At 43.6% G+C, this 13,789-nt stretch overlaps 1 protein-coding gene across 2 annotated transcripts; it reads right to left on the bottom strand.

Annotated features, from left to right (window-relative positions):
- Nucleotides 1–2,557: 2,557 nt before the first annotated feature.
- LOC115153063 (serine racemase) lies at nt 2,558–12,881 on the bottom strand. Of its 2 annotated transcripts, none has more exons than XM_029698107.1 (11): nt 12,021–12,881; nt 8,644–9,004; nt 8,249–8,365; nt 7,844–8,085; nt 7,555–7,720; nt 7,282–7,384; nt 7,049–7,124; nt 5,358–5,483; nt 4,993–5,160; nt 3,733–3,790; nt 2,558–3,151 (listed from the first exon to the last, which is right to left on the bottom strand). In XM_029698107.1, exons 1-11 carry the CDS (start codon nt 12,728–12,730, stop codon nt 3,053–3,055), a joined length of 2,226 nt encoding a protein of 741 aa, XP_029553967.1. In that variant the 5' UTR covers nt 12,731–12,881; the 3' UTR covers nt 2,558–3,052. The 2 variants fall into 2 exon arrangements, with proteins under 2 accessions (XP_029553967.1, XP_029553968.1); XM_029698108.1 differs by having other exon boundaries at nt 12,627–12,881.
- Between the last annotated feature and the right edge of the window lie 908 nt (nt 12,882–13,789).

Raw genomic sequence — 13,789 nt, 5'->3', positions numbered from 1 at the left:
CTACTGTTATACTTTTGATACCAATTGGTATTGAACGCCCTCACCTTTTCATCCTTCTCCGTGAAACTGATCTCAGGCACAGGTCGACCCTCGGTTTTAATTCACTTCTTTTCTATGTGCCCCCAGAGAATGAAAGGGGTTCTTCAACAAAAAGTCATCAAAATTTGCGGTAGCGCTGGAGGCAAAAACTTCACACTGGAGCTGGTAGCTAGCTAGCTGCTGCTACTTAAGTTAGCGAGGCAAATTCAAATAAATTGCACTAACTGGACACAAAAATAAAGTTCTAAAACCAAGAAAACAATGTATAATCAAACTCCTCCGTATCTGGTAATTTTAAGAAACTAATTTGAATCGAATAATGTCCCAAAAATGCTCAACTATCACTTTTCAATCTCTATCCAATCATGTCACCAACTCACCAAGCTTCTCAACACATAGAACCCCTGTCCCGCCTTATTCTGCAGCACAATCCCAATACAACACACTCATTCGCTGATCCTAATCCAGTTCATACTGCAAAAGCTTTGTTGGTTGGAGGTCGTCCTCCGGAAGTGGTCATAATTACCATGTAGGTCTATGGAAGGGGGTGAGGCCTATGAGCCTCCTAGGTTTTGTATTGAAGTCAATGTACCCAGAGGAGGACAGAAGCTAGCTGTCCTCCAGCTACACCATGGCGCTACCCCAGAGAGTGCTGTTGAACTTACTATAGACCATCATTGCAAAACAGTGTGCTTTAATCAGTTATTTGGTGACATATTCATATATTTAGTATAGTTCTATCTAAAAGGGATAACTTTTTTAGTGTTTCACTATTTTTATTTTTAGGAAATTTCACTGAGGAGGATGGTCCTCCCCTTCCTTCTCTGAGGAGCCTCCACTGTTTGGAGGATATATTGGGTGCATTTGTAAATTCACTCTGGCTACCTACTCCGATTTCAGAGCACTCTCGTCTGATTGTGCCAGGGTGCAGAATAACTGATTAATTTAAGAACACATTGACACAGGTGTTGTTAAGCCCGAGACGAAGTCGAGATCCGGCAAACCGTGCCAATATATCCTCCAAACACAAGCTTTGAGGGCATTATCACTTTTATACGGGTTACCAGCATATTCAAATACGGATTGACATGTTTTCAATAAAAACGTTATTTTGGTGCATTTATTCATACTATTTCATCCTTTCACAAGATATAGTCCCAACACAAATCTACCCAAGCCAGCTGCTCGTTCGTTCTATCGGTTTGGTTGCTAGAGACGCGACCCAGTCGTTCGTTCTAAATGATTCATTGCCATACTGGCTAGCAATGTCAAAAAGTCCAGCCAGATTAAATAGCTGCATTTGCATTTGTTTAAGCAGTTTTCTAGTGACATTAATTTGGATACATCCATAACAATGAGCTAATGAGGTGCAATTTCGCCTGGCATAGAAAATGTGCTCACTCGCCAGGACAATGTTGTTCAGAGGAGCTAGCCAACAACACAGCTAACACAATCACTTCAAACTGATTGACATTTCAAATTGACATTTCTTTCTTCTTTATATCCATAAAAATTATGCCATCTGATTTATGATTTCGACTGGCTGAGAAGCGCTGCCTGCCTGCCAGTCTCTGCCCTCACAGTTTCTGTGGCTGTGTCACAGGATTTATTGCCATTACAGGAGAGTAATTAATTATCTGTCAGTAGCTATCCATTTGATTACTTTGATTAACACAGAGCTTACACTCAAACATCTCCTCCTGCTAATATCTCCCCAGGCACTGTCATGATGTTTATTGAATCACTGTTGCTCCAGTTGAGTCTCTTTCAAATGCTCCAGCTTGCCTTGGGTCTGGTTCCCGAGACTGGTACCAGCTATTAAAGCTATCACTGTCTTAATTTTGATACAACTGGTCATCTTTCAGGTGATAAACTGGAGAAGCTTGCGGGGACAGTTCATAGGCACCTAATCTTGTGGGACATTTGCAATATCTCAGTATCAATATCTGACTCGGTTCGGCGATGACGCCGTGTTTCTCTGTCTTAGGAGCCGTAGATTGGTAAGAAGTATAGGACATTGGGAGGTCTAGATTGCTTCATTGATATATAGTGGGCAGTTTCTTAGTACTGACCAGGCCAAAGTAGCACAGCGGGGTCAGAATGTCCTCTGCTAACGAACTTAGGGAATTAGCCCGTCTAAATCATCTCGTCTCTCCTCTGGCACTGTCTCCAACCATTAATCAATGAGATGTCATCTTCTGAACCATGAGGTAACTTTTATTTCAAGGCATCGCACGCTCCTTCTCCCTCTCTCTCCACCTCTCTCTCTCTCTCTCTCTCTTTCTCATCCTCTCTCGTTCAGCAAGGAGTGGGGGTCAAAGGATCAGGTCTGATTCTATACAATAGCCCACTTTATTTCGTTCCCACGATCAAGTGAATTGATGGGTAGATAGCAGATGCTCTAACACAACTATGAATAACATGCGTTGTGCAGTTGATCCCATTGGCTGACCTTACCTGATCCTATCTCATCTGAACTGGACATACACATTATGAAGAAAAATCGTTGAATGCGTCATCATCATCATCAACAACTTTTATTTCCAGAACATAATGCTTTTAATTGTCACTACCACTGTTATGTTAGGATCAGCTGGGCTTAATCGTTGTCTGGGAAACTGGCCCAAAAGAACCCCCTGACCTCCCTAATAACAGAAGTATGGGGTGAAATGATTGTTTTCTCATCAGAGCAGCATATGCAGTAAATGCCATGTATTCCCGTATTTAAGTTTATCTCCCTGTATAATCTCTACTATTCAAAAGGCTTTATTATACTCACTGATACTCAAAAGCAATTGCAATTCGGTGGTTTTGCAGCAAAAAAGTTCAGTGCATGTGTTATGTGTTAGTTTGCATATACATTCACAATGTTTCTGTTTCATTGTCTGTTTAATTGTGTGTGTGTCTGTGTGTGTGTCTGCAAGTGACGTGCATACATGCGTGTGCATGCTTTGTCCGTGTGTGTGTGCGTGTTCAGAGTGAGAGCCGTGATGAGAGCCGTGACAAGTGTTGATCACCGGTCCAGCCAGCGTAGTGTGGGATAGCGCTCAGACAGTGTCCTGCGGAGCTGAGTGCTCTGTGTCTTATCTCTGGTCTCCACCACACACTCCACCTGTGGGCACACACCACAGATTTAATCCTAATCATCTCTCACTGCCACACACACACACACACGCACGCACACACGCACAGTCTGTGAAATGTAAATACATGATCTCTAAGATAATTATACATTGACCCACTCGCACACGTTTAGAACATACCATTGCTACGTGGTTGTAGCATGACGCAACACACTCAATGCATCTGAAGTCCCTGTCGATTCCAGTCTGTCTCCTTTCTATGACTAGACTTAACCCGGTACGTGGTAGTAGCATAATATTGTACCTTCACATAACATACCTGTACATAACTTGTTTTACAGCTGCCAACTTTACAGTCAGTTAAAGTCACACATCTGGAACTTCTAAATCATGCTTGACATTAGTAGGCAACGCCTCAATCAGTCATAAACCACTTCCAAATCAATCACATGTTGACACTGTCTGCCACCACTGGTCCAAGAATCCACCACTCATCTCACACTACCCTGCACTACCAACACAGCGGCAACCCGAGCCAGGGTTTCCACGGCAACGGTAGTGTGAAAAGCAGCTGAGGGGATTTTGGGGGAAGAGGGTAAGGCTGTTGTACCAGGGCCTTGAAGAGATCGCCTCTGTCATTGTGTCTACGGTGGCAAACATCCAACAACCTGATGGAGAGAGAGAGAGAGAGAGAGAGAGAGAGAGAGAGAGAGAGAGAGAGAGAGAGAGAGAGAGAGAGAGAGAGAAAGGTAGAGAGAAAGAAGATGGAAAGAAGCATTACTGAGAGATGACAGATGTACAGTGCCTTGCAAAAGTATTCATCCCCCTTGGCGTTGTTCTTATTTTGTTGCATTACAACCTGTAATTTAAATAGATTTTTATTTGGATTTCATGTAATGGACATACACAAAATAGTCCAAATTGGTGAAGTGAAATTACAAAAATAACTTGTTTCAAAAAATAAATAAAATAAAAACAGAAAAGTGGTGCGTGCATATGTATTCACCCCCTTTGCTATGAAGCCCCTAAATAAGATCTGGTGCAACCAATTACCTTCAGAAGTCACATAATTAGTTAAATAAAGTCCACCTATGTGCAATCTAAGTGTCACATGATCTGTCACATGATCTCAGTATATTTACACCTGTTCTGAAAGGCCCCAGAGTCTGCAACTAGTTATAGAATAGTTATGCACGCTCAAGTTTTCTGTTTTTTTTGTCTTATTTCTTGTTTGTTTCACAATAAAAATGTTTTGCATCTTCAAAGTGGTAGGCATGTTGTGTAAATCAAATGATACAAACCCCCCAAAAATCTATTTTATTTCCAGGTTGTAAGGCAACAAAATAGGAAAAATGCCAAGGGGGTGAACACTTTCGCAAGCCACTGTAAACATACAGAACGAGAGAAAGAAAAAGTGTATGAAGAGAAAGAAAGGAGCAGACTTCATTCACATTGTTCTTGGTATCAGAGGATTTGTCTGTCCAGACTGAACATCCTGCCAGGTAAAGCCTCCTCCTGTCCTGTGGCTTATTCTGATGCGATCGGATGTGGGGAGAACAGGGTCACGGGGCCAGATTGAGCACAGAGGCATTACCGTCACTGAGAGAGAGTGAGTGATCTAACTATACGCACCATAATCTAACTATAACACTTATCTCCATCCATATGCAGCACAGATATCAGAACTTAGGTGATTAATAAGGTCTGGTAGTACTGGGTTACGGTCAGTCTGTCTGACCATACACTCTGACGTGTGTGTGTGTGTTTCAGAGAAATAGGGAGTAATCAACCGCTTATACACTAGTGTATTTATATTCAGATGTACAGTATAGTTCATAACTATCTGTTCACATGTTAGTGTTTAACTCACTTGATGTCCTCTCGGGCCAGGATGTCCAGTAGCTTGGCCATGTCCCCTGGAAGGTCCCCCAACTGCACCGTAAACTTGTTGACCCGGTCGTCCAGAACCAGGGCTCGGTCAACACACTGTCTGATCAGGTCCAACTCCATGTTAGCACTGCTGACCACCACAGCTACCCTGCAGCGGGCAGACAAGGACATAGATGGAGACTCAATTCATCGGAATATCAACAGGTTACATTTTTGACACTATGGGTGAATCCTAATTTCCTTAAGTCGAATTTTCATTTAGTCATGCATTGATGTCAATTGAAGGCTAAGGATTCACTCATATGTTTTGATACAGAAACCCACACTAGCCATGCGTTAACCCACCTTTTGCCCTTCAGCTCTGGTAGTTGACCAGCCAAGATGGCCGCCAGTCCCATGGCTCCCTCTGTGTCCACCATGGAGTGTTCAAACTCCTGGAACCTTAGCATGGCTACCAGAGAGTCCTCCTCTCTGTTGAGAAGAGTAAAAGGTCAGGGATACTCAGAGAGAGAGAACAACAACAACACCACCACAACAACAGCAGTGCTAAAGGACAATGATTGAGACACTTTACTGCACTCTGGGCTCTAATTTGCGACCATCTTGGTCCCATATGATCCTAAATATTTTGCTGTAGAATAAAAATATTCACCCAGATAATACATTGAATGGCAAAATTATATTGGTGTCGTTAGGAGCAACAAGTTAAGTTGTTACATTTGTATCATATTTTATATATGAATATATTTTACCTTTATTTAACTAGGCAAGTCAGTTAAGAACAAATTCTTATTTTCAATGACGACCTAGGAACAGTGGGTTAACTACCTTGTTCAGGGGCAGAACGACAGATTTGTACCTTGTCAGGTCGGGGATTCGATCTTGCAACCTTTCGGTTACTAGTCCAACTCTCTAACCACTAGGCTACCCTGCCACCGATATATTGCGGCAAGAAAAGTCAATATATTGTATAATTTCCCCTCACCTGTGAGATTGAAAAGGGAATTCAGCAACTTTTAAAAGCTTCTTTATTGCTTCTTTATTACAAAAAGTTAAACAAACTTTGACCCTTAGATTTGATCAAGATTTTACAGACATAAAAATAAAGGGGACTTTTATATATTTCAAAATGGCCGCCTATTGGTCAGATTATTGCAAATAATCACATCATGTTTTGTGTTGTATTCCCATTGTGATTGGTCCCTAAACCCATAGGAGAACATTTAGCAATATACAAAAGCCTCCTTCTTTTCTAGCTGCAAAAGGCTAAGGCAGAGACACAATTTTGCTTTTAGCACTCTGTTTGCTCCTCAATTCATGCACCTTGGTTGGAGAGGGAGGTAACCCGGCAGTGTTCACTTCTCTTTGCACCTCACCTGTGAGTACCATGGTTGCACCTTTACAATGCATAGAACTGCTAGCCTCTTGCCCAAACTGTTCAATATGGATGACCGGAGCTAACATTTTTCCTGTCTATTGCGGATTCGCAGGTCACATTTTATCATTTCAGAAACCATGTTGCGGGCCGCTAACTTGTTTGATAACAAGCAAATGTCCAGTCACGTTACCTAGCTGCCTAACAACCTGGTAACTTGCCCGGTAAGAAGGCACTGGAAGAAAGGAAATGGTCTCCTCCAGGAGATATGGATTCACATAGGCCTAGGGCTCTATTCAATCTGTATCGCTGAAGCGAATGCAGTCTCCGCCACTGTGGGAACATCATCTTTAATTGTCAATCACGCAATAACGCTGAACTTCCGTGATACGGATTTAATAGAGCCCCTGGTGTTCCTAAATACTGCTGCTAAGTACTGTTTGGTGCTTCTAACCTTGGGAGCATCAGTGCTACCAATATAGAGCCATGGCAACAATCACAGCACTGGGGAACAGAGGGGTGACTATGTCCATACATGTGGAATACTATGACGATGGCAAATGTGTGGTGAGATACCCTCCTCTTCCATAGAGATGTAATACCAATTTGTAAGTCGCTCTGGATAAGAGCGTCTGCTAAATGACTTAAATGTAAATGATACCTGACAGAGATGACTTTATCCACAAATGTCTTAGCCAGATGGAAGGTGTGGGTCCCCATTGAGTGCTCAAATAGGTCTGGGGATAGAGAGTGGGGTTATAGGCGTTGAGTTCAGTGAGTACAGTGCCATGACAATCTATTTAAGAAAACGAAAGACAAAGTACAGAGAAAAAAACATATCACAGGGGGTAGGTATGGGTTCATATAGCCTACAGGGGTACAAGTGCACAGTACCTCCATAAAGCTTCTTGTTGGGGGTGCTGTATAGTTCTCTAATCACCGGGCTGCCTGTTTTGAGGGACTGTAGTAGCAATGAGAATCCTTCTGGTTCAACTCCCTGTCAAAGAGAACAATGGTACATAAATCCCAATATTATTTTGTCGATTTAGTGGACATTAAGTGCTATGCTAAGTATGATGGGGATCCACATTTTGGAGAGCATGTTTGCAACTTACTCACTACGACAATAGTGCACTAAACAAATATTCAGAGTTAGGAAACACTTACTATGACAGTGATGCGCGAGTTGAGGTGTTTGATGGCGGCTGCTGTGCCAACCAGTAGACTACACTGCCCACCAGCGGGCACAATGACTGCATCTAGTTTGGGCACCTGCTCATAGATCTCCATGCCTACTGTGCCCAGTCCTGCCAAGTACACGGCACTATCATCCCTGAGCGAGAGATAGAGAGAGAAATCCAGTATTACCATGTGCCCATGTGTTAGTGTCACATTGTCATCAGTGCATGTTTTAAAACAAAGGAGAGCTATGGGACTGGCCCCCAGGGTGACTTACTCTTCCAGGCAGAGGTATCCGTTCTCCTTGGCCAGGTGGCGGGCGTGGTTCAGGGAGTCCCTGGCCGTGCTGCCGTAGGAGATTACCATGGCGCCGTAGTCACGGTACATCCTGAGGTGGGGCTGGGCACAGCTGGCTGGCATGATGACAAACACTGGGATCCTCAACTCCACTGCATGGTGGGCCACGGCCATGGAGAAGCTACAGTCTCTAGCCACAATCACCCCCTTCTTCTGCTGCTCCTGTGGAGGGGGATGGGAGTTAGCTAACTGTTAAAGTAATTAGTGTTTGTTTAGCTTGTTAGCTACTTGTTAACTTGTTAGCTACTTGTTAACTTGTCAGCTACTTGTTAGCTTGGACTTTTCCCCAGCTGGAATGCATTGAGAGATGCATTGTGATGCATACCTGGTTGAGGGAGGTGAGCACGTAGAGAACGCCTCTTTCCTTCACTGAGCCTGTGTAGTGGAGGTGTTCCTTCTTCAGGAAGATCTCCATGCCGTACTGTTTGGATAGTCTGGAGTACTGGGAAACACAAACAAGCCCGATGCGAGTAAGCTTCTGCATATGAAGCAGGGTTCATCATCTACAGTTATTACTCTTCAAAAAAAAAGGTACTACTTAGAATAAACGAAGGGTTCTTCGCCTATCCCTCATCAAAGAATCCTTTAAGAACCCTTTGGTGAAAAGGCTTAAACTGGACACAAAAGGGTTCTCCTACAGACGAGGGACATCCAAAGAACCCTTTATGGTTCTAACTGGTACATTTTTTTCTGATAGTGTATTGAAGGCTCTGAACATACCATGCAGGGGGTCTTCTGCATCCTCAACTGGATTTTGAAGGCTGCAGCACTGATGTCATCGAAGCGGAGGTATTCAGGCTTGGGTGGTGTGACTGCTTTGCTCTCGCTGCCTCTCTTCTTGTTAGTCTTGGGCGGGTCCATCAGCTGGATCTCAGGGGCCCCCACCACCTTGGTCACCTTGGTCTTGACTTCCCCATTGAGGCACTCCTCCTCCTCAATACCAAAGTCCTTCAGGCGCTCTGGGTGGATGAGGGTGGGCCGCACGCCCGCAACCCCGTTACAAACGGGGGCATCCTTGTTGCAGGTACTCTTGGAAGAGGTGGAGCAGCCCTGTTTAGTTGACCCAAGACGTTGCTCCTCGCTGGGGGAGAAAGGAAGATCAACAGGGCTTGGAATTACTCTCTCTGGTTGGGTGTCTGTAATGATGGATACAGCTCTTACCGTTTTACACATGTATTTCAGGTCAAAGGTCTCAGCAATGGACTAGAGTGATGAGAGGGAGCAGGAGGAGAGAATTGCTAATAGGCTGGGTGGAGTTTTCAGGAGTAAGATTTGTACGTGTGTGAACAAGTGGGGAATAGATTAGCCACTGCTTTACATAGTCTGGGAGTGATGGCAGTAACCTTGTGCTCTGTACAATAGGAGATAATCCACAGAGATCTTCCCATGTCCAGGTACAACTGGCTGTCCCTGATGACAACGGAAATAGCTGTAGGTTTTGACCTATTAACCACACACACACGCGGCTCTTATGTTGTTGTCTGTTTGGATGGTACAGAGGGGAAGGGAATGGTTGGATTTCATTTAGTCACCTATCATGTTCTCAGAGTTTCACCTCTGCTTGATTTATTTGATCTCTGATTAAACAATGACTAATTTGAATAATTTCAATGCAGTCTTTTAGGGGCACGCAGTAATTAAACGTAACATGCTTTAAAAAAGTTAAATGAGAGAGACGCTTATTATCAGTGATAGTTTGACGAAATCCTGTAACTCAATAATAACTTGGTACAGCATTTAGTTGGATTGTTGTTAAACCTAGTACTTAATGTCCAAACATTTCCGTAACAGTCAATGGGATTGATAATATAGTTAATCAAACCTTTGCATTATTGTGGTAATTAGGATACATAGCTACAGTTGAAGTCGGATGTTTACATACACCTTAGCCAAATACATTCAAACTCAGTTTTTCACAATTCCTGACATTGAATCCTAGTAAAAATTATCTGTCTTAGGTCAGTTAGGATCACCACTTGATTTTCGCTTGAAAATGTGAAATGTCAGAATAATAGTAGAGAGAATTATTTATTTAAGCTTTTATTTATTTTATCACTTTCCCAGTGGGTCAGAAGTTTACATACACTCTATTAGTATTTGGTAGCATTGCCTTTAAATTGTTTAACTTGTGTCAAACATTTCAGGTAGCCTTCCACAAGCTTCCCACAATAAGTTGGGTGAATTTTGGCCCATTCCTCCTGACAGAGCTGGTGTAACTGAGTTTGTAGGCCTCCTTGCTCGCACACACTTTTTCAATTCTGGCCACAAATTTTCTATAGGATTGAGGTCAGGGCTTTGTGATGGCCACTCCAATACCTTGACTTTGTTGTCCTTAAGCAATTTTGCCACTACTTTGGAAGTATGCTTGGGGTCATTGTCCATTTGGAAGACCCATTTGCGACCAAGCTTTAACTTCCTGACTGAGATTTTGCTTCAATATATCCACATACTTTTCTTTCCTCATGATGCCATCTATTTTGTGAAGTGCACCAGTCCCTCCGTGTTTCACGGTTGGGATGGTGTTCTTCTGCTTGCAAGCCTCCCCCTTTTTCCTCCAAACATAACGATGGTCATTATGGCCAAACAGTTCTATTTTTGTTTCATCAGACTAGAGGACATTTCTCCAAAAAGTATGATATTTGTCCCCATGTTCAGTTGCAAACTGATTTGATTTTTCGCACCAAAGAACATTCATCTCTAGGAGACAGAACGCGTCTCCTTCCTGAGTGGTATGACAGCTGCGTGGGCCCATGGTGTTTATACTTGCGTACTATTGTTTGTACAGATGAACATTTGGAAATTGCTCCAAAAGGATGAACCTGACTTGTGGAGGTCCACAAATTATTTTCTTAGGTCTTGGCTGATTTCTTTTGATTTTCCAATGATGTCAATCACTGCGTTTCAAGATAGGAACAGCTTGGAATTTTCCAAGCTGTTTAAAGGCATAGTCAATTTAGTATATGTAAACTTCTGACCCACTTGAATTGTGATACAGTGAATTATAAGTGAAATAATCTGTGTGTAAACAATTGTTGGAAAAATTACTTGTGTCATGCACAAAGTAGATGTCCTAACCGACTTGCCAAAACTATAGTTTGTTAACAAGACATTTGTGGAGTGGTTGAAAAACCAGATTTAATGACTCCAACCTAAGTGTATGTAAACCTCCGATTTCAACTGTATATTATCAGCAATCAGGTCATTCAGAATTAAGGCTCTATTTATAAAGACATACAGGGATTAGATTAGACCGGGGATTAGATTCACCTACTAACATTGCTTTATAAATATTCATAGCAACTACATGTGGTATTCATTAAATTGTATTTAAATAACCTAATGCATTCACATACATGATATTGTATGATATATTATGTTTTGGGGAGACTCCTATTCAAAAGTCACTCAGTTTTGCTCACATATGCACTACTGAAATGGATAGACTGTATGTCATAATTCAAACCAGCTGGTAAAATATAACTTCACTTTAAGTTTCCATTGTGTATACACAGGAGGTTGGTGGCACCTTAATTAGGGAGGACGTGCTTGTGGTAATGGTTGGACCAGAATAGTATCAAATATCTCAAACACATGGTTTCCATGTGTTTGATGCCATTCCATTTAATCCGTTCCAAACATTATTATGACCTGTCCTCCCTTCAGCAGCCTCCACTGGTATACACATGGGCAGAATTTCCAAGAGCTAAGTCATAGCAAAGACGTCAAGATACAAACAGCACTAGCACATAGAACCACCAGGTGGAGTTACTCTGTTGACATTTTATTTCCCCAATATCCAATGTATTTGGCTCCGTTTCCTGTTTTACAACCAGTCGTTCTATTAATATCGTCTACTCAGCCACAAGAGCTGCTTTACCCTTTCACCCCATTCCCCCAGTTAACCCTATGACACTAATGTCCTTCTACACCATTTGCCTCATTAATCCTTCACACTTTCTTTCAGTAATACCACCTCTCCGTCTCCTTTCTACTGTCTCAGAATGTGGAAGACTCCAAGCTTCTCTCTGTCTTTCGCTCTCTCCTTTATCACTCTCTCTCTCTATCTTTATGTCCTTCCCTGTGTCTAGTCTGTTTACCTGGGGAGGAAGAAGAGGATGAAGGATAGAACCAGGCGGAGGAGGAGGCATACCAGAACGTGGAAGGCTGGCAAGAGAAATCTGTTCCCCGGGTCTGGAGAGGGTATCACAGGGGCAGGGACACGGCTAAGGGGGGCCTTGGCTACTACTGTGGACCTGGGGAGAGCAGGGGAAGCTCGAGGTGAAGGTGGTGGAGGTGCTGTTTCAGGTGGAGGAGGAGGAGGACAGGGATCGGAGATGGCGTTAGATTTGGGGACAGGAAGTGCTGGATGATGAGGAAGTGGTTTGCTGGTGGCTCTAGAGGACTTGGTAGATATCCTTGCATGAGGAGAAGGAAGATGGTGGAGAGTGGAGGTTGTGGATGGTGGGGTTAGTTGACCTTGGGGAGAGAGAAGAGGTGCAGAACAAGGATGAAGGAGAACAGGAAGAGGTGCAGCACGAGGTGCAGTAGGAGCCACAGCAGGAGTCACTACAGTAGAAGCGGCAGTAGGAGTATTTGGCTCCTTAGGGTGTTGGGGGGGTACGTCTGCAGCCAGGGCTCGGGTGGGAAATCCCTCTGTGTCTAATGGGGTACAGTGGGTGGGTGATGAATCTGTAGAGTCCCACCTCTGCCAGAAGGGATCATTCTCATCACTATCGCTGAATCCCACTCTGTTAGGCGATCCATCTCTGATATAGTTGGCGTAGATGAACTGGGCGGCAAAGTTCATCCTGGACCACTTTTTCAGCTATAGTCCCAGGATCCACTCTGGATAAGTCCCGAAAAGTCCTCTCCCTGCTCCTCCTGTGTTGCACGTCCAGGAGTGTGTGGTACAGTGTGTCGGCTCAGAGCGCTCCCACGGTGTTAACTGCACTGCCCTGGATCCCTTCCTGTGGCTATTTAAAGGGGGATTACCCAGAGGCACATGCCCGCCCGCCGCCCAGCCCTCCAGCCCAGCTTGCCTCCAGCCCTGGCCTGGCCCCTCCCTCCCCTTGTCTCTATTCCGGTCCCAGACCTGGAATAAACCTCCAGGTCTGTGGCGTGTTGGTAATCAGACGCTGTAAGGGGATAGATACAGACTTACAGTTTATCTAGGGAACAATGATCTGGGATCTTCGGCAGTTAGTCGAGATAGAGACACTAGGAGGATCAGAGATGAGAGAGAGCGAGAGAGAGAGAGCAATGACTTTCTAAGCAGGGAGATCCTATTCAGTCAGGATAAGAAGGTATGTAGAAGCTTCCTCCACCTCTGATCTCTAAACTAGGATGAAGATGTCCCCTACAACGTTCCCCACAGTCAGTGAAGGATCAACAAAATCTTTGACCTTTGACTCATTTCAGATAGTACAGCTGTCTAAACGCTGACATTAGCATATATTTTTGTGCTATTACACTCACTTGACTGAAACTGTGTCTCCTCATTGTGATTAAGATAGCAACATACACTATCTAGTAAAGAATGTAATATGTGATATTTACAATATGCGAATCTAGGAATCAGTGGGGCTGACTGAACTCTGACTGGAACAGTGAGAGAAGAGATAAACCAGAGGCAAAGGTCATCGTTGACGTACACAATCCCATCTACACAGAAACACACACACACGCACGCACGCTCACACATCAGATTGAACCCTAACCCCTTTGTTAGTGACAGGGAGGGATGTCTCTGCCAAACAGTTAACCGGTATCCAGAGCTGACCTAATCTTTTGGCAGGACAATGGTGTTTTATAGAATGCTAGGAGATGGGGCATGAACTAAGAAACTGGGCGTGGGTGCGTTGTTGAT

This window comes from Salmo trutta, chromosome 18, assembly GCF_901001165.1.
Source record: "Salmo trutta chromosome 18, fSalTru1.1, whole genome shotgun sequence".
Lineage (NCBI taxonomy): Eukaryota > Metazoa > Chordata > Actinopteri > Salmoniformes > Salmonidae > Salmo > Salmo trutta.
Note: the sequence above shows the minus strand (reverse complement) of the source record. Positions and strands in the feature narration are given on the sequence as shown.

What these genes read in the sequence shown, in the direction of transcription:
- LOC115153063 (XM_029698107.1), bottom strand. Translation starts at nt 12,730, where the DNA reads ATGAACTTTGCCGCCCAGTTCATCTACGCCAACTATATCAGAGATGGA. An exon ending in TGCAGAAGACCCCCTGCATG is followed by an intron (nt 8,366 to 8,643) that starts GTATGTTCAGAG and finishes TGTGTTTCCCAG; the next exon opens with TACTCCAGACTATCCAAACA. An exon ending in CCAGAGCTGAAGGGCAAAAG is followed by an intron (nt 5,161 to 5,357) that starts GTGGGTTAACGC and finishes TGCCCGCTGCAG; the next exon opens with GGTAGCTGTGGTGGTCAGCA.